Source organism: Staurois parvus, unplaced genomic scaffold (assembly GCF_062004578.1).
Source record: "Staurois parvus isolate SC_StPar_1 unplaced genomic scaffold, SC_StPar_1.0 ptg001231l, whole genome shotgun sequence".
NCBI lineage: Eukaryota > Metazoa > Chordata > Amphibia > Anura > Ranidae > Staurois > Staurois parvus.
The window spans coordinates 352,799-372,938 of record NW_028319027.1 but is presented as its reverse complement, the minus strand read 5'-3'; the positions used below and the strand labels follow the sequence as shown (position 1 = coordinate 372,938).

Below are 20,140 nucleotides of genomic sequence, written 5' to 3'. Positions count from 1 at the left end.
CAGGAGTGATGAATGGATGGAGATACAGTTGTGGCCAAAATTATTCAACCCCCAATGCTGTAAAGGGGTTTAGGGACTATAGTGTACATTTGGAATTGTATTCAGAATCAAATCCTACAAGGACGTTGTAACTACCCAAATGCAACTAAAATGACATCAATTGTTTATGTAATACAGTAGTAAATGGTTCTTATGTGGTTTCTTCATTGCCACAATTATTCAACCCCTTAAAGACTACCACTCTGAAGAACAGAGGTTCATACAGGTGCTTTCCATCAGGTATTGAAAACACCTGTGGATGTCACCGAGCAGCAATCAAGCATAATAAGCACCAATTAGGCAGCTTTAAAATGACTGTGATACTCAGCTCCTTCTAGACATTTACTGGTGTGGTTACAAACATGGTGAAGGCAAGAGAATGGTCCAGGAAGACAAGAGAAGAGGTGATTTCTCTTCACAGGAAGGGCAATGGCTATAAGAAGATTGCAAAGATGTTAAACATACCAAGAGACACCTTAGGAAGCATCATTCGCAAATTCAAGGCAAAGGGCACTGTTGAAACGCTACCTGGTCGTGGCAGAAAGAAGATGCTGACTTCGACTGCTGTGCGCTACCTGAAGCGTAGAGTGGAGAGAAGTCCCCGTGTGACTGCTGAGGAACTGAGAAAAGATTTGTCAGATGTGGGTACAGAAGTTTCAGCCCAGACAATAAGACGCACACTGCGTAATGAAGGCCTCCGTGCCAGAACTCCCAGGCGTACCCCCTTGCTGTCTCCAAAGAATAAGAAGAGTCGACTGCAGTATGCCAAAAGCCATGTGGACAAACCACAAAAGTTGTGGGATAGTGTTCTGTGGACTGATGAAACAAAATTAGAACTGTTTGGGCCCATGGATCAACGCTATGTTTGGAGGAGGAAGAACAAGGCCTATGATGAAAAGAACACCTTGCCTACTGTGAAGCATGGTGGAGGGTCAATCATGCTTTGGGGCTGTTTTGCTTCTGCAGGTACAGGGAAGCTTCAGCGTGTGCAAGGTACCATGAATTCTCTTCAGTACCAGGAGATATTGGATGGAAACGTGATGCAGTCCGTCACACACCTGAGGCTTGGGAGACGTTGGACCTTTCAACAGGACAATGATCCCAAGCATACCTCCAAGTCCACTAGAGCATGGTTGCAGAGGAAAGGCTGGAACATTTTGGAGTGGCCATCGCAGTCACCAGACTTAAATCCGATTGAGAACCTCTGGTGGGACTTAAAGAAAGCAGTTGCAGTGCGCAAGCCTAAGAATGTGACTGAACTGGAGGCCTTTGCCCATGAAGAATGGGCGAAGATACCCGTAGATCGCTGCAAGACACTTGTGTCAAGCTATGCTTCACGTTTAAAAGCTGTTATAACTGTAAAAGGATGCTGTACTAAGTACTAAGATTGAATGTCACTTGGGGGTTGAATAAAACTGATAATGCTGTGAGCACAGAAAAGACATTTGTGGTTATTTCATTATAACTGTTATGTTATATTTGTCTGACCTACAAGTGCCTCTTTAATGTAAATGTAAGCAAGATGACTGAATGATCAAAAGCAATGTCAAACTGGCCAAAACACTCAATTTCAGTGGGGGTTGAATAATTTTGGCCACAACTGTATCAGGGGTTTTCTAGACTTCATCAGTGCAGGTTAGGACACTGTAGTGCAGGAGGCGGAGTGATGAGTGGATGGAGATATCAGGTGTTCACTAGGCTTCATCAGTGCAGGTCAGGACACTGTAGTGTAGGAGGCGGAGTGATGAGTGGGCGGAGATATCAGGTAATCTCTAGGGTTCATCAGTGCAGGTGAGGACATTGCAGTGCAGGAGGTGGAGTGATGAGTGGGTGGAGATATCAGGTAATCTCTAGGGTTCATCAGTGCAGGTGAGGACATTGCAGTGCAGGAGGTGGAGTGATGAGTGGGTGGAGATATCAGGTGTTCTCTAGGATCATCAGTGCAGGTCAGGACATTGTAGTGCAGGAGGCGGAGTGATGAGTGGGTGGAGATATCAGGTGTTCTCTAGGATCACCAGTGCAGGTCAGGACATTGTAGTGCAGGAGTGATGAATGGATGGAGATATCAGGCGTTCTCTAGGATCATCAGTGCAGGTCCGGACATTGCAGTGCAGGAGGTGGAGTGATGAGTGGGTGGAGATATCCGGTGTTCTCTAGAGTTCATCAGTGCAGGTGAGGACATTGTAGTGCAGGAGTGATGAATGGATGGAGATATCTGGGGTTTTCTAGGCTTCATCAGTGCAGGTCAGGACACTGTAGTGTAGGAGGCAGAGTGATGAGTGGATGGGGATATCTGGGGTTTTCTAGGCTTCATCAGTGCAGGTCAGGACACTGTAGTACAGGAGGTGGAGTGATGAGTGGATGGGGATATCTGGGGTTTTCTAGGCTTCATCAGTGCTGGTCAGGACACTGTAGTACAGGAGGTGGAGAGACGAGTGGATGGAGATATCAGGTGGTTCCTTGGCTTCATCAGTGCCGGTCAGGACATCTTCTTCTCACAGATGTATGGGAAGGAGTTGGAACAATGGGAATTTCTAAGTTCAATTCCATTCTCCAGCTGCCCGCACTCCTCCCAGGTTCCATATCTATCAAACATCCATTTGCCATCTAAATAGGTCAACTCAGTGTTCACCAGGAACCTGCAGGAAATAAAAGACATTACAGATCAGACTAAGGCTGTCACTGACTAGAAGCAAAGATGGAGGAGATCCACCTCTGGAGGAGCCCTTACTTCTGTCCATCCAGGATGCTGGCCTGACTTCTATCTGCGGCAGTTCAGCAATACACCTCCCCACCGCCTGCCAGTGATTGGACAGTGAAGGAGCAGCAGCCTGATAAGCCCATTACATTCCTCCCTCTGTTCTCTCCTGCCAGCCCGAGTACACTGTAGTATCAACTGATTGCCTCTCCCTCTCCCAGTGTGAGTTCTGCTTTACAGGACCTTTCAGGAACAATGAAACTGCAGAAACAAGCTGAGATCTGTAGGGAACGTGTTCCCCAATCTGCTCAAAAATGGAGAAATTTCACATTAATGGGACAATCAGTTCCTCTTCAGGGAGGGGAGGAAGTTTAATATTTGGGGGTTTTGTCTCTTACTTGGAAGTTTTGTCATAAGAAGTCCCGTCCACCCATTTCCAGGCCCCGTCCTCCACCTTCAGACCGATCCACAGTCGCCACCATACAGACTGCGGGATTGACCTCAGAAAACCCTTCAGAAAGACAAATAAATCATTATCAGTGTGATAGTGGGCATCTCCCAATATTTCCTGTACGGGTAATGACAACCAGAGGAGCTTACACTCTAATGTCCCCTCCCCCACAGTCCCATCAGTCTCTGTACCAGAGGAGCTTACACTCTAATGTCCCCTCCCCCGCAGTCCCATCAGTCTCTGTACCAGAGGAGCTTACCCTCTAATGTCCCCTCCCCCGCAGTCCCATCAGTCTCTGTACCAGAGGAGCTTACGCTCTAATGTCCCCTCCCCCGCAGTCCCATCAGTCTCTGTACCAGAGGAACTTACGCTCTAATGTCCCCTCCCCCGCAGTCCCATCAGTCTCTGTGCCAGAGGAGCTTACGCTCTAATGTCCCCTCCCCCGCAGTCCCATCAGTCTCTGTGCCAGAGGAGCTTACGCTCTAATGTCCCCTCCCCCGCAGTCCCATCAGTCTCTGTACCAGAGGAGCTTACCCTCTAATGTCCCCTCCCCCACAGTCCCATCAGTCTCTACCAGAGGAGCTTACACTCTAATGTCCCCTCCCCCACAGTCCCATCAGTCTCTACCAGAGGAGCTTACACTCTAATGTCCCCTCCCCCCACAATCACATCAGTCTCTGTGCCAGAGGAGCTTATGCTCTAATGTCCCCTCCCCCGCAGTCCCATCAGTCTCTGTACCAGAGGAGCTTACACTCTAATGTCCCCTCCCCCGCAGTCCCATCAGTCTCTGTACCAGAGGAGCTTACACTCTAATGTCCCCTCCTCCACAGTCCCATCAGTCTCTGTGCCAGAGGAGCTTACACTCTAATGTCCCCTCCCCCACAGTCCCATCAGTCTCTGTGCCAGAGGAGCTTACGCTCTAATGTCCCCTCCCCCGCAGTCACATCAGTCTGTACCAGAGGAGCTTACACTCTAATGTCCCCTCCCCCACAGTCCCATCAGTCTCTGTGCCAGAGGAGCTTACGCTCTAATGTCCCCTCCCCCGCAGTCACATCAGTCTGTACCAGAGGAGCTTACACTCTAATGTCCCCTCCTCCACAGTCCCATCAGTCTCTGTGCCAGAGGAGCTTACACTCTAATGTCCCCTCCCCCACAGTCACATCAGTCTCTGTACAGAGGAGCTTACGCTCTAATGTCCCCTCCCCCACAGTCACATCAGTCTCTGTGCCAGAGGAGCTTACGCTCTAATGTCCCCTCCCCCACAGTCACATCAGTCTCTGTACCAGAGGAGCTTACGCTCTAATGTCCCCTCCCCCACAGTCCCATCAGTCTCTGTACCAGAGGAGCTTACGCTCTAATGTCCCCTCCCCCACAGTCCCATCAGTCTCTGTACCAGAGGAGCTTACGCTCTAATGTCCCCTCCCCCACAGTCCCATCAGTCTCTGTGCCAGAGGAGCTTACACTCTAATGTCCCCTCCCCCACAGTCCCATCAGTCTCTGTACCAGAGGAGCTTATACGTTTACACAGTCTAAACTAGAATATAATAGTAAATAGTAAATGATAGAAAGGAATAAAAACAAATAGAATAGAATAAAATTGTAACAATATAGCCATCTTCCAAAATGAGAATTTAAAAAAAGAATAGAATAAAACAGAATAGAGGAAAAAAGAATAGAAAAGAATATAACAGAACAGAAAAAATAGAATAAAATAGAATAGAAAATAATAGAATAGAAAAAAATAGAAAAAATGAAAAGAATAGAATAAAATAGAATAGAAAAAAATAGAATAGAATAAAATGGAAAAGAATAGAAAAGGAAAAAAAGACAAGAATAAAACAGAATATAACCGTCTTCCAAAGGTGGAATTTTTAATAGAACAGAAGCAGCAATTCTTCACAATAAATTTGGATTGATTCGATTTGAATACTTTGAATTCACTGGGAAAACTTTGAATCCGGTCGAAAACAAAACAAATTGTGTTGCAAGCGCAAAAAAATGGAATTAGTAACTTAGCGAATCAAAATGATTGTTTTTCATTCTGCACGTCTGCTCACCATCTCCTCCTCGTTGTTGATGACCACCAGGTGACCATCCCTGTCCTCGCAGTCCTTCTTGGCAGATGACCACGGCTGGGAGCTTCGGACCAACAAGTAGCAGCTGAGGCCGTGGTGTACCCAGCCCCAATCACACAAGGAGTCGGAGGAGCCTGAGGGGGGGGAGGGGAGGACAGAGGAAGGAGAGGAGACATCTACAGATTCCTTCTGCTCATAGTAACCAACGTAGGTGAAAACTTGTCAAATATACACTAAGAAATACATAAAAGGAGACATCTGTTTGTGACTATAGAAGGGGTCTCCTTACATGGCGGACCATAGAAGGGGTCTCCTTACATGGCGGGCCATAGAAGGGGTTTTGTAATGTTGGACACTGTAGAAGGTCTCACTTGTATGTGAAGACTATAGAAGGGGTCTCATTATTTTACAGACTATAGAAGGGGTCTCATTATTTTACAGACTATAGAAGGGGTCTCATTATTTTACAGACTTTAGAAAGGGTCTCGTTATGTTGGAGACTATAGAAGGGGTCTCGGTATGTTGGAGACTATAGAAGGGGTCTCATTATTTTACAGACTATAGAAGGGGTCTCGGTATATTGGAGACTATAGAAGGGGTCTCGGTATGTTGGAGACTATAGAAGGGGTCTTGGTATGTTGGAGACTATAGAAGGGGTCTTGGTATGTTGGAGACTATAGAAGGGGTCTTGGTATGTTGGAGACTATAGAAGGGGTCTTTGTATATTGGAGACTATAGAAGGGGTCTCGGTATGTTGGAGACTATAGAAGGGGTCTCGGTATGTTGGAGACTATAGAAGGGGTCTCATTATTTTACAGACTATAGAAGAGGTCTCATTATTTTACAGACTATAGAAGGGGTCTCGGTATGTCGCAGACTATAGAAGGGGTCTCGGTATGTTGTAGACTATAGAAGGGGTCTCATTATTTTACAGACAATAGAAGGGGTCTCGGTATGTCGCAGACTATAGAAGGGGTCTCGGTATGTCGCAGACTATAGAAGGGGTCTCGGTATGTCGCAGACTATAGAAGGGGTCTCGGTATGTCGCAGACTATAGAAGGGGTCTTGGTATGTTGGAGACTATAGAAGGGGTCTCGGTATGTCGCAGACTATAGAAGGGGTCTCGGTATGTCGCAGACTATAGAAGGGGTCTCGGTATGTTGGAGACTATAGAAGGGGTCTCGGTATGTCGCAGACTATAGAAGGGGTCTCGGTATGTCGCAGACTATAGAAGGGGTCTCGGTATGTTGGAGACTATAGAAGGGGTCTCGGTATGTCGCAGACTATAGAAGGGGTCTCGGTATGTCGCAGACTATAGAAGGGGTCTCGGTATGTCGCAGACACTATACAAGTGATGGTCGCCGTACTCCGCACTGATGATGTACAAATAACCAGGAACAGCTCTGTGCAGTTTGGAAAAATTGCACAGAAAATAGAATATAATAGAGAATGTTTTATAAATATATAGAGGATTTTTTTTTCCTGTAACAATAAAAGTATAAAAAATAATATAACTTATTACATAATAGTTTATATAAAACAATACAATATTATTTGGAAATAAATACACTATATTGCCCAAAGTATTGCCCCCCCCCTCCATATCATGTGATTCAGGCGTTCCAATCCCCTCCCAATCATGTGATTCAGGTGTTCCAATCCCCTCCATATCATGTGATTCAGGTGTTCCAATCCTCTCCATATCATGTGATTCAGGTGTTCCAATCCCCTCCCAATCATGTGATTCAGGTGTTCCAATCCCCTCCATATCATGTGATTCAGGTGTTCCAATCCTCTCCATATCATGTGATTCAGGTGTTCCAATCCCCTCCCAATCATGTGATTCAGGTGTTCCAATCCCCTCCCAATCATGTGATTCAGGTGTTCCAATCCCCTCCATATCATGTGATTCAGGTGTTCCAATCCCCTCCCAATCATGTGATTCAGATATTCCAATCCCCTCCCAATCATGTGATTCAGGTGCTCCAATCCCCTCCCAATCATGTGATTCAGGTGTTCCAATCCCCACCCAATCATGTGATTCCGGTGTTCCAATCCCCTCCCAATCATGTGATTCAGGTGCTCCAATCCCCTCCCAATCATGTGATTCAGGTGTTCCAATCCCCTCCCAATCATGTGATTCAGGTGTTCCAATCCCCTCCCAATCATGTGATTCAGGTGCTCCAATCCCCTCCATGGACACAGGTGTATACAATCACGCCCCTAGGCATGCAGACGGCTTCTACAAACATTGGTGTAAGAATGGGTCGCTCTCAAGAGCTCTCAGGAACGGTACTTTCCTGACTGCATTGTGCTAAGTGTAAAGTTTGGTGGAGAGGGATTATGGTGTGGGGTTGTTTTTCAGGGGTTTGGCTTGGCCCCCTAGTTCCAGTGACGGGAACTCTTAAGGCAACATTTTGGACAATTTCATGCCCCCAACTTTGTGGGAAGAGTTTGGGGATGGCCCCTTCCTGTTCCAACATGACTGCCCACCAGTGCACAAAGCAAGGTCCATAAAGACATGGAGGAGCCAGTTTGGGGTGGAGGAACTTGACTGTCCTGCACAGAGTCCTGACCTCAACCCCATAGAACACCTTTGGGATGAATTAGAGCGGAGACTGCGAGCCAGGCCTCCTCCCCCGACATCAGTGCTCCTCCCCCGACATCAGTGCCTGACCTGACAAATGTGCTTCTGGAAGAATGGTCCAACCTTCCCATAGACACCCTCCTAAACCTTGTGGATGGCCTTCTCAAAAGAGTTGAAGCTGTTATAGCTGCAAAGGGCGGGGCCAACTCAATATTGAACCCTACGGACTAAGACTGGGAGGCCATTAAAGGTCATGTGCGTGGAAAGGGCGGGGCCAACTCAATACTGAACCCTACGGACTAAGACTGGGAGGCCATTAAAGGTCATGTGCGTGGGAAGGACGGGGCCAACTCAATATTGAGCCCTACGGACTAAGACTGGGGGGCCATTAAAGGTCATGTGTGTGGGAAGGGCGGGGACAACTCAATATTGAACCCTACGGACTAAGACTGGGAGGCCATTAAAGGTCATGTGTGTGGGAAGGGCGGGGCCAACTCAATATTGAACCCTATGGACTAAGATTGGGAGGCCATTAAAGGTCATGTGCGTGGGAAGGCCGGCGACCAATACTTTTGGCAATATAGTGTATCTAAAGGAACTATTAAAACCATATCCAGCCTTTCGACTTTTACCCCCTCAGTGAGGGAAAATCTATCCGGAGAGGTTTCTTTCTGAGTGTACGTTGAACTTCCCCTGGCGGTCAATGGAGGCTCTGATGGCTGGTGTCTCCTTGTAGACTGCCTGACTGTCCAGAATACAACCATATGTCTTGAGAAGAAACCTCAATGTTCTCAGAATGAGGCCCCATATGAAGCTCTATAATTGCCTCCTCATACTTTTCTTGAACTCCTCCCTTCATTACTAAAGGCTCAATCCAAAGAGACCAGCGATTGCAGGGCAGAGAACTTTGGGAAAGTTTTGGTGGTGGGAATGGAATAAACTTACTCCTGTTGGGTTTAAAGATCTGATCTGCCAGTTGCCCCAGAGCTGCCAGTATTCTCTGATTGTCATTGGAAAGAGAACCTGTAATAGAAGGAAAGAGTCATTATCTGGAGCGTCAGTTGATACATTTCAGATGGTTGTGCTTTCATGGCATGTAGGGGGAATGAACCAGAATGTGAGGCCAGAGGTGACCCCAGACCACTTGTACCAAGGGAAATGCACAGCAAAGTACAATCATTGTGCAGCACTACTGACCACAGCACTGATTTTTTTTTTTCTATGAAGTGAGAAAACATAATTGTCTTTCTCTCTCTCTCTCCTCTCTCTCTATAGATATTTACAATCGATACAACGAAAACAAGGTTTATAGACAGTAAAACAAGGAGATGCAATTATTTTAATTTACAATGTATGTTGCAGTCTCCAACTTCTGAAAAACTCCAAATATTTCCCATAATTGTTCCTGTATCATCAAAACAACACAATTCTCATTATTGGACAGTTAACATCTGTCTTCGGGTGGATGTAGGTGGTGGGTGTTTCCCATCCTGTTCTTGGACTGTCAACTTCTATCTATGGTTGGATGAAAATAGTGGGGTTTTCCCCATCCTGTTAATAGACCATCAATATCTGCCCTTGGATTTATGAAGGTTGCCAACTATTTCTCATCCTGTTCATAGACAGTCAACATCTGCCTTCAGTTGGTTGAAGGTGGTTGGGTGTTTCCAATCCTTTTCTTGGCCAATCAACAGCTGCCTTCAGTTGGATGAAAGTGGTGGTGTATTCCCCATCCTGTTAATGGACAGGCAATACCTGCCTTTGGATTTATGAAGGTCGTCAGTTATTTCCTATCCTGCTTATGGACAGTCAACATCTGCCTTTGGTTGGATGAAGATGGTGGGGTGTTTCCAATCCTGTTCTTGGAAAACCAAGATCTGCTTTTGGTTGTATGAAGGTGGTGGGATATTTATCATTCTTTTCTTGGAAATCAAAATCTATCTTTGGTTAAATGAAGGGATTGGGGTGGTTCGCAATCTTTTCTTGGACTGTCAACATCTTGACACATTCCATGGTGATTGAATGAAGGCGACCTTCTTTGAATGTTAAAACGGAGTTCCACTCAAAAGTGGAAGCTCAGCTTATTTGCCTCCTCCCCCCCCTCCGCTGCCATATTTGTCACCTTTTGGTGGGGAGGGGGAAGGGTGTACCTGGTTTTGACAGGTATCCACTCCCACTTCTGGCTCAGTTCTCCGCGGCTAAGTGAGCCAGACGTTCCGTCCCCTCCTCCCTTCCGCAGTCTCCTGGGAATTTTCACAGGTCCCAGGAGACTGCTGGACCAATTAGGAAGCACAGTGTGACTCACGCATGCGCAGTGGGCACCAGGCTGTGAAACCACAAACTGTCACAGCCTGGTGCCCACAGTTGAGATGCTGGCGCGGTGGAGGAAAGAAGGGTGAGAACATCGCTGGGCTCCAGGACAGGTACGTGTGTGTTTGTTAAAAGTTCCACTACAGTTTTTGTAGCTGCTGACTTTTAATGAACACAAAAATGTCTGGAACTCCACTTTAAATATAAAAAGTAACAAAAAGTAACACAGCCATACTGTACACACACGATGCACTGAAATCCTTGTCCAGTCAGCATATAGGCAACCGTTACTATAGAATAGGTTGACGTTTAGGATGGCTTCTACATGAAGGAATCATAACCACCAACCATAAATCAGTGGCCGGTGTAAAATGGAACTATTTTCATTCCTTTGTGAGGCCAAGGAAGGAGAGTGTCCCCACAAGGTTTTCCTGGCAGCAGTTACCAGTGGTGGTGTGTGGTTACCTAGATAGTGATGTTTGGATGCTGAACACAAACCCTACTGAAATTAAAAAAGGCATCGGCCTCCCTTCCTAAAAATCCACACCGGACATTTCTTCTGATCTGGCAGGCCAGGAATGGGTGATCATCCTAAACCCTACTGAGCCACATTCCTTCAACATAGGAAGATGCCATTGTGATGAGGACAAGGGCCTCATCCCCACAACCCTGGCTCAGTGGGGGTGGGGGGTCTGTGAGCAGGATGGCTTAATCAGAATCTAGTAGAAGCTTCCTTTAAAATTGTGAGGCTCCAAATACCTCTCCTTCCCCCCCGCATGAATGAGCTGCAACATATTTCTGAAAATCCCCGGTACCATCTCCGGCACCCCGTTATGTGTTCCACAATTACCTGCAACCTCTTCTGATACAATCCGGAGGACCAGGTTCTCAATCTCCTCCACTTTACTCATCACTTTGGATTCTACGGAGAATAAAAAAAACAGATTGATACAGAATAACAAAAATAACAGCATATTCCGCATTCATTCGTTTCAGATCATTGACACAATATTTTCAGGGGATGGATTTATGTCCTCCAGTCTCTATGACTCCTCTTCATTCCACAATCATTCATTTCAGATCATTGGATACAACATATTCAGGGGATGCACTTCTGTCCTCAGGGGAAACTTCAGGGGATGCACTTATGTCCTCCAGTCTCTGTGACTCCTCTCATTCCACAATAATTCATTTCAGATCATTGGATACAACATATTCAGGGGATGCACTTCTGTCCTCCAGTCTCTGTGACTCCTCTCATTCCACAATCATTCATTTCAGATCATTGGATACAACATTTTCAGGGGATGCACCTATGTCCTCCAGTCTCTATGACTCCTCTCATTCCACAATCATTCATTTCAGATCATTGGATACAACATATTCAGGGGATGCACTTCTGTCCTCCAGTCTCTGTGACTCCTCTCATTCCACAATCATTCATTTCAGATCATTGGATACAACATATTCAGGGGATGCACTTATGTCCTCCAGTCTCTGTGACTCCTCTTCATTCCACAATAATTAATCTCAGATCATTGGATACAACATATTCAGGGGATGCACTTATGTCCTCCAGTCTCTGACACCCTCACAACTCACCTTGGATGTTTCTCAAAAAGGTTTGCATGACTTTCATTTTCTCCATCATCTGGGATCCTGGTGGAGGAGAACATTCATATGAGTTAGTAGATGGGATGCCCCCGATCCTCACCCTTCCCCCCCCCCCCCTTTAGAGGCTCAGAGGTCCATCTCACCAAGTTGTCTCAGTCCCTCTACTTTGGATTGCACCCCCAGACTCAGATTCCTCAGCTTCACCTCCATGTTCTGCTCCGTCATATCCACTCCCTGACCTGCCGGAGACAAGGAACCAGAAGTCATTCCAGTGGTTGAAATAGGAGGTAATGGTGGGACCTACAACTGACTCCAAACTGAAGCCCCCTAAGGTCACCCAATGGGGGACAGCTCAGAGACATTGTAGATCCGGGAAAGGTGGAGTTCCTCCACGCTAGAGCCCTAATCTCCACCCAATTACTAAAGATAATGGGGGGAGGGGGGTTATTGGCTCAATGCTAAATTCACCAAAGATAAGTCATGTGATGTCACATTATCAACGTGATGTCATATTATCAGAGTGATGTCATGTTAGTGTGATGATGTTTCTAGTGTAGTGCTATGTTATGTATGCATATGTGATGTCATGTGGGAAGTGTGATGTCATATGATCAGAGTGATGTCATGTTAGTGTGATGATGTTTCTAGTGTAGTGCTATGTTATGTATGCATATGTGATGTCATGTGGGAAGTGTGATGTCATATGATCAGAGTGATGTCATGCTAGTGTGATGATGTTTCTAGTGTAATATCATATTAGTATAATGCTATGTTACCAGCAGGGGCGGACTGACCATTTAAACACCCGGGCACTGCCCAAGTCAGTAGGGGGCCCCATGAGATGCCCCTGGCACCTTTCATTGGCTGTTTCATAGGCTTTTTTGGGTGTGGGCCAGGACACAGGGGCCCCATGATCCCCTTGTGCCCGGGGGCCCCATGAGTTGTCAGTCTGCCCCTGGTTACCAGTGTAACACTACTTGGATGATGTCATATTAAGAGATTGACATCATATTACAAGTGTGATGTCATGGAGTGATGTCATGTGACCAGTGTGATGTCATAGAGTGATGTCATATTGCCAGTGTGATGTCATCTGACCAGTGTGATGTCATGGAGTGATGTCATGGGACCAGTGTGATGTCATAGAGTGATGTCATATTACAAGTGTGATGTCATCTGACCAGTGTGATGTCATGGAGTGATGTCATCTGACCAGTGTGATGTCATGGAGTGATGTCATATTACCAGTGTGATGTCATGTGACCAGTGTGATGTCATAGAGTGATGTCATGTGACCAGTGTGATGTCATAGAGTGATGTCATATTACCAGTGTGATGTCATGTGACCAGTGTGATGTCATAGAGTGATGTCATGTGACCAGTGTGATGTCATAGAGTGATGTCATATTACCAGTGCGATGTCAGAGTGATGTCATGTGACCAGTGTGATGTCATGTGACCAGTGTGATGTCATAGAGTGATGTCATATTACCAGTGGATGTCATGTGACCAGTGTGATGTCATAGAGTGATGCCATGTGACCAGTGTGATGTCATAGAGTGATGTCATATTACCAGTGGATGTCATGTGACCCGTGTGATGTCATGTGACCAGTGTGATGTCATAGAGTGAAGTCATGTGACCAGTGTGATGTCATAGAGTGAAGTCATGTGACCAGTGTGATGTCATAGAGTGATGTCATGTGACCAGTGTGATGTCATAGAGTGATGCAGTGCTAATACAACCACTGTGCGGTGGTCCGCTCCTTCACCGGTGAATCATGAAATCCCTACATTGGGACCAACCAACTTCCCTAGTTTCTGCAGAGATTCGCGGTCGGCCCCCATGTGACTTCACATCAATAAACATCAAAGAAAAAGAACAATACAAACAATAAAAAAATCTAAAAACATAAAAACATAAAAGAAAAAAGAAGTGAAAGCAATCATCGCTGAGGTAACGGGAACCTACCAAACGACCTAAACTCGTGCTGCAATGTCTTAATTAGGCAAATCACCTTGCAGTGGGGTGGAGCCTGTCTAGGTGGGAGACCTGCCCCCTGAAGACCACTGCCACGCCCCAGAGGAGCGGAATCGTCAGTAATATCTCATCACTAATACTACGGAGTACAGAAGAGTGACTGAGCTTTACTGCTCCTCTACTACCACGTCTGTCTGGCTGATCACTCCTTCTTGAACACACCCCCTAGCAGTCATTCAGCCAGGATGCAGATTGCAATGGACGTTGGTGTGGATCTAATGTGCGGTGTGTGGGGGGAACTTACGTGTGATGGTGACGAAGAGGATGATGATGATGAAGAGGAGCACGGTGCAGAGAGATGACAGGAAGCAGATGAAGGCAGAGGAGGGGTTGGAAGTCTGTCTGTCCATCAGGATTCCTGGTATCAGTGAAAGAAAGAAGAAATAGTCAGAGCTCCATCACCGAGGAACCTGCAGAACATCTCACCAACTACAGACTGATACTGAGATCATATACCAAGACTGGACGTCACACAGTACAATTCTCGGTATCTGTCCTATTCTGTATGTATGGACTCTGCACAGTCCCACTTCTCCTGTCCCGGATGCCGGGTGTCATTCTCGGTATCTGTCCCCATTCTGTATGTATGGACTCTGCACAGTCCCACTTCTCCTGTCCTGGATGCCGGGTGTCATTCTCGGTATCTGTCCCCATTCTGTATGTATGGACTCTACACAGTCCCACTTCTCCTGTCCCGGATGCCGGGTGTCATTCTCGGTATCTGTCCTTATTCTGTATGTATGGACTCTGCACAGTCCCACTTCTCCTGTCCTGGATGCCGGGTGTCATTCTCGGTATCTGTCCTTATTCTGTATGTATGGATTCTGCACAGTCCCACTTCTCCTGTCCCGGATGCCGGGTGTCATTCTCGGTATCTGTCATTCTGTATGTATGGACTCTGCACAGTCCCACTTCTCCTGTCCCGGATGCCGGGTGTCATTCTCGGTATCTGTCCCCATTCTGTATGTATGGACTCTGCACAGTCCCACTTCTCCTGTTCCGGATGCCGGGTGTCATTCTCGGTATCTGTCCTTATTCTGTATGTATGGACTCTGCACAGTCCCACTTCTCCTGTCCCGGATGCCGGGTGTCATTCTCGGTATCTGTCCCCATTCTGTATGTATGGACTCTGCACAGTCCCACTTCTCCTGCCCTGGATGCCGGGTGTCATTCTCGGTATCTGTCCCCATTCTGTATGTATGGACTCTGCACAGTCCCACTTCTCCTGCCCTGGATGCCGGGTGTCATTCTCGGTATCTGTCCCCATTCTGTATGTATGGACCCTGCACAGTCCCACTTCTCCTGCCCTGGATGCCGGGTGTCATTCTCGGTATCTGTCCTTATTCTGTATGTATGGACTCTGCACAGTCCCACTTCTCCTGTCCCGGATGCCGGGTGTCATTCTCGGTATCTGTCCCCATTCTGTATGTATGGATATTTTTATTTGTATAAACAAACAAATTACAAGGTAACAAAACTGTAACCATCATCATAAAACACACAAACCAACAATGTAACAACTGCCTACATCTTCACGACAGAAAGTCAACAACTTAAACTAATGAAAGTTCTGCATAGAATTTGATGCTGTAAATAAATTCCTCCCATTTTATATTCCTTTCGGCTCTAAACTCTTTTTATAAATCAGAATCTGAGTCACTCCGCCGACTACCAGTTTCCATATCGGATTCTACAAATACGGGAGCCGGGGGCGGGCGCTTCTTAGTGGGCGGGTCCTCCCCTGAGCTAGCTGCAGATTCCCTTTCTACTTCTTCCTCCATTTGGTCCTCTAGATCACAGGAGTCGGCATCTGACTCTGATAGGACATCATACTGGTTGCCGACTGCCATACTACCTTCTGGCACCCTTTTCACCTTCTTAGCGGATTTCTGCACTCGGGTCCACTCACTTTCAGGTTTACGGGTGGCCTTGTCCTTCCTATTCCTTCTCTTCTGCCTGGGAATGTTCTCCACAGAGGCAGGAACTGAAATGGATGGGATGGCCACAGATGGCCGCTGCTCCTCAGTCTGCTGAACACTGCCCTCCTGCCCGAGGCTGGCCCCTTGGACTTCTGGGTTTACCTCCCCCTCAGTTGATATGACCCCATTCATTAAGGCTTCCTCCTCCAGGTGTTCTGCTGCCACCAGAAATTCCTCATCCACTGATTCCTCATCCCTATTGTGGAAAGCCACCGGGCAATCTCTGTGTAAATGGCCAAGCCTACCACATAGATTGCACTTGATGTTCTCACAGGTAGAACTGACATGGCCGACCTCCCCACACACATTACACTTCATGATAGAGCAGACACTCGCCACATGACCCGACTTACCGCATTTGAAACATAGCCTGGGCTGACCTGCATAGAAGCAAACTCCCCTCTCCCGCCCAATGAAAAAGGAGTTTGGAAGGTGATGGGTGACATTGTTACTCTGCCTCAGCTTGACAAGAACCCTCCAACCTCCAGTCCAGATCCCATCACTGTCCCTAGTTTTGGTCAGATCAGAGACCATCTCACAATGCCTTCTGAGCCAGACTACAATATCCTGGGGGGGCACAGACTCATTCCAGAAAATGATGTTCACGTTTGCTGTGTCAGGTTTGGAGATGGGGATGAAGGTGAAAATCTTCCACCCATCTTTATCCCGAAACCCACTAAAGCCGGCCCAGAACCTGTCCAAGGCAGACATGAGCTTAAAGCTGACATCATACCCCCGTCTGTCAGGGAGGTTGAGGACTGCCAAAATATCTGCGGGCACAAACCCCATCTGCTGACACAGCAACTCCCTAACTACAAACCTCCTATCAGGGAGCTCTTCTCTGGAACCTCTATGCTTCAACCTGACCACGTTCCTCCTCTTGAAGGCCTGACCAGTATAACCGGTATTGTTGGAAAAAGAAGGAGCCCCACGGCTCCAGGCATTCCGAGGAGGGACATGGCCAGATGAACCACTATTCCCTTCTGATGCAGGTGGCGGCTCAACCAAAGGGGGGAAATCACGGGTGTTATCCTGAACTGACTCCTCCATCGCCACATTCACAGGGTCCTCAGACTGGTCCTGACCCCATCCAGACATACCTACCTCAGTGTTAATGACATCAGGAACCCCTACATCAATATTAGTGATATCAGCACTGGCCATATCACCACTAGCATCAGCAGCTTCATCTGCATAATTATCAACTACCCCATCCCAAACATCAGTCCCCTCAGCATTGGTCCCACCATGAGAACCGGGGGTAGCAACACCGTCCTCATAGTCCATGTGCTGGGAGTCCATGTTGCTTCTCTGGGTTTCCTGCACTATGAAAGTCTGCTGGGTGAAGCTGACGCTACCGCTATCCTCCAGAACTGGAGTCTGTGTTTCAGGAAGCACATTTGCTGGTAGCGTGCCTTGGATCAGTTCCCCGGAGTCTGACTCTGAAGAAGACTCCATCTTTACACTTAATTGTGCCCCAACCCAATCACAATCCCAATACACCTCCCCCCCTGGTCCCAGTTCTTCCAGAACAGCATCAATGTCCCTCGATATACCGGCCAGTTCAATGCCCAGGGCGTTAAGCTCGCTGTCATGTAGGACTTCATTCCCGGGGTCGGCAGCCTTGAGTCTGTAGATGGAGTCAATCCTTTTCTGGGTCGAAGCCTTAGCTTTCCTCAAGGTCTTCATTCTCTTCTCCAGAGCAGGAATCCTGTCAGCCAGGCGCAGCACAGGTGACTTTAACACTTTCTGCTTCCTATCCGCGGGACGCTTGAAATTCTGATCCCCATCAGCGGTACTGGGTGAAGGGTCTCTGCTGGATGTAGAAGGACTCTCCGGGCCAGACTGTGGAGGCTTATTGGCTCCATCATCTTTCTTCTGCCGGGACCTGGGGCGTAATGAGCGTTCCTGGCCACTGCCCACCATTACACACTGCTGTAAGTTCTCCTTCAGAGTTTTCTGCTCCAACGTAGTCCTTGCAGATCTGCGCGGAGTACTGGGAGTGACAGGTGTCTCTACTCCGCTCTGAACTGTATGGGCCCCGCTCTGAGCGGCCTGTGCTGGGCTCTGTGCGGCATGGGCTCCACTCTTCTGGGCTTGCTTTGTTTGCAATGGCTGGTAGTGTGCTGGGTGATAGTGTCACTTTCCTGAGCCATATGGACTGTGTGATCACCACTCTGCACGGCATGGACTTTGCACTGTATGGCATGGGCTCTACTCTGCTGGACTTGCTTTTGTTGCAATGACTGACTGCCTTGATTTACAGTTCCAGAACTTGAAGCATGCCGGGTGACAACCTTACATTCCTGAGCTGCATGGACTGTATGGGTTCCGCTCTGCACAGCATGGGCCCCACTCTGCTGGGCTTGTGGTGCCTGTAATGGTTGACCGCATGGAGTTAGACCTCCATGACTTGGACTGTGCAGGGTGACAACATTACATTGCTGTTTAAACAGAATTGACTGAGCTCTGCTCTGCTGGTCTTGCTGCGACTGTAATGGCTGACTGCCTTGAGTTGCACTTCCAGAGCTTGGAGTGCGCTGGGTGACAACATTACATTGCTGTTTAGGCTGAACTGGATGGGCCCCGCTCTGCACGGCATGGGCTCCGCTCTGCTGGGCTTTCAGTAATTGCGATGGCTGACTGCCTTGCATTGCTCCTCCAGAGCTTGGAGTGCTCTGGGTGACACCCTTACATGGCTGTTTTGACTGAACTGGATGGGCCCCGCTCTGCACGGCATGGGCCCCGCTCTGCACGGCATGGGTTTTGCTATGCTGGGCTTGCGGTGCCTGTAATGGTGGACTGCCCGGAGTTGGACCTCCAAGGCTTGGACTAGGCTGGGTAACAACATCACATTGCTGGACAGACTGAACTTTCCTCTGCTTGGCTTGTTGTGCCTGTAATGGTGGACTGCCTTGGGTTGCTCCTCCAGAACTTGGAGTTTGCTTGGTGACAGCCTTACATTGCTGTTTAGACTGAACTAGATGGGCTCCGCTCTGCACGGCATGGGCTCCGCTCTGCACGGCTTGGGCCTGCTGTGGTTGCAATGGCTGACTGCCTTGAGCTGCTCCTCCAGAGCTTGGAGTTTGCTTGGTGACAACATTACATTGCTGTTTGGACTGAACTGACTGGGCCCTTCTCTGCTGGGCATGCTGTGGCTGCAATGGCGGACTGCCATGTGCTGCACTTCCAGAACTCACACTTTGCTGAGAGACATTCTCACACTGCTGGACTGACTTCATCTTCTCTGTATTACCAGAACTTCTCACACTGGACTTTCCATCACCAACATTCCCCCATCTACTCACAGTCTCTGCCATTTGCTTTCCATTCACCGAACTCTGTCTTCCAGCTTCACCACCAACCACAGCTTCACCTCCATGAGCAGGCCGAGAAGCCTGGGACTCTCCTGGGAGGCGTCCCAGCCCAGGGCAGCCCAACCCTGGGCTTGTATCAGACATCAGAGGAGGTCAGCACCACACAGCCTGCAGCTGCTCCACAGGAAACCACACCCTCTGCACAGTCCCACTTCTCCTGTCCCGGGTGCCGGGTGTCATTCTCAGTATCTGTCATTCTGTATGTATGGACTCTGCACAGTCCCACTTCTCCTGTCCCGGATGCCGGGTGTCATTCTCGGTATCTGTCCCTATTCTGTATGTATGGACTCTGCACAGTCCCACTCCTCCTGCCCCGGATGTTGGGTGTCATTCTAGGTATCTCCTCTCATTCTGTATGTATGGACTCTGCACAGTCCCACTCCTCCTGCCCTGGATGCCGGGTGTCATTCTAGGTATCTCCTCTCATTCTGTATGGATGGACTCTGCACAGTCCCACTTCTCCTGTCCCGGGTGCCGGGTGTCATTCTCGGTATCTGTCCCCATTCTGTATGTATGGACTCTGCACAGTCCCACTTCTCCTGTCCTGGGTGCCGGGTGTCATTCTCGGTATCTGTCCCCATTCTGTATGGATGGACTCTGCACAGTCCCACTTCTCCTGTCCTGGGTGCCGGGTGTCATTCTCGGTATCTGTCCCCATTCTGTATGTATGGACTCTGCACAGTCCCACTTCTCCTGTCCTGGGTGCCGGGTGTCATTCTCGGTATCTGTCCCCATTCTGTATGTATGGACTCTGCACAGTCCCACTTCTCCTGTCCTGGGTGCCGGGTGTCATTCTCGGTATCTGTATTCGTACCTTGGAGAGGCCAGGTTCCTGAAGGACTTTTGGCCGGTTTTGTGTCTTCTGGAGGATTCTGGAAGTTCTGATAATCCAACGACATGACCTGCAGGACAGACAGAGAGCAATCATTGGACAGATTGGTGATTCTCAGCACATTGGTGGGTGGAGTTT

The 20,140-nt window shown here is 48.0% G+C and overlaps 3 protein-coding genes across 3 annotated transcripts; all 3 read right to left on the bottom strand.

Annotated features, from left to right (window-relative positions):
• Positions 1-1,648: 1,648 nt before the first annotated feature.
• On the bottom strand, positions 1,649-5,460 carry LOC149437992 (asialoglycoprotein receptor 2-like). The gene is made up of 4 exons (XM_089660368.1): positions 5,444-5,460; positions 5,246-5,327; positions 3,136-3,305; positions 1,649-2,678 (listed from the first exon to the last, which is right to left on the bottom strand). The coding sequence occupies exons 1-4, from the start codon at positions 5,458-5,460 to the stop codon at positions 2,519-2,521; spliced, it is 429 nt and encodes a 142-aa protein (XP_089516494.1). The 3' UTR covers positions 1,649-2,518.
• A 6,140-nt stretch (positions 5,461-11,600) lies between these two features.
• On the bottom strand, positions 11,601-14,181 carry LOC149437991 (uncharacterized). Its single transcript, XM_089660367.1, has 4 exons — positions 14,059-14,181; positions 11,918-12,013; positions 11,763-11,819; positions 11,601-11,668 (listed from the first exon to the last, which is right to left on the bottom strand). The coding sequence occupies exons 1-4, from the start codon at positions 14,162-14,164 to the stop codon at positions 11,601-11,603; spliced, it is 327 nt and encodes a 108-aa protein (XP_089516493.1). The 5' UTR covers positions 14,165-14,181.
• A 997-nt stretch (positions 14,182-15,178) lies between these two features.
• On the bottom strand, positions 15,179-16,691 carry LOC149437990 (uncharacterized). The gene has a single exon (XM_089660374.1). It carries the CDS (start codon positions 16,580-16,582, stop codon positions 15,452-15,454), a length of 1,131 nt encoding a protein of 376 aa, XP_089516500.1. The 5' UTR covers positions 16,583-16,691; the 3' UTR covers positions 15,179-15,451.
• Between the last annotated feature and the right edge of the window lie 3,449 nt (positions 16,692-20,140).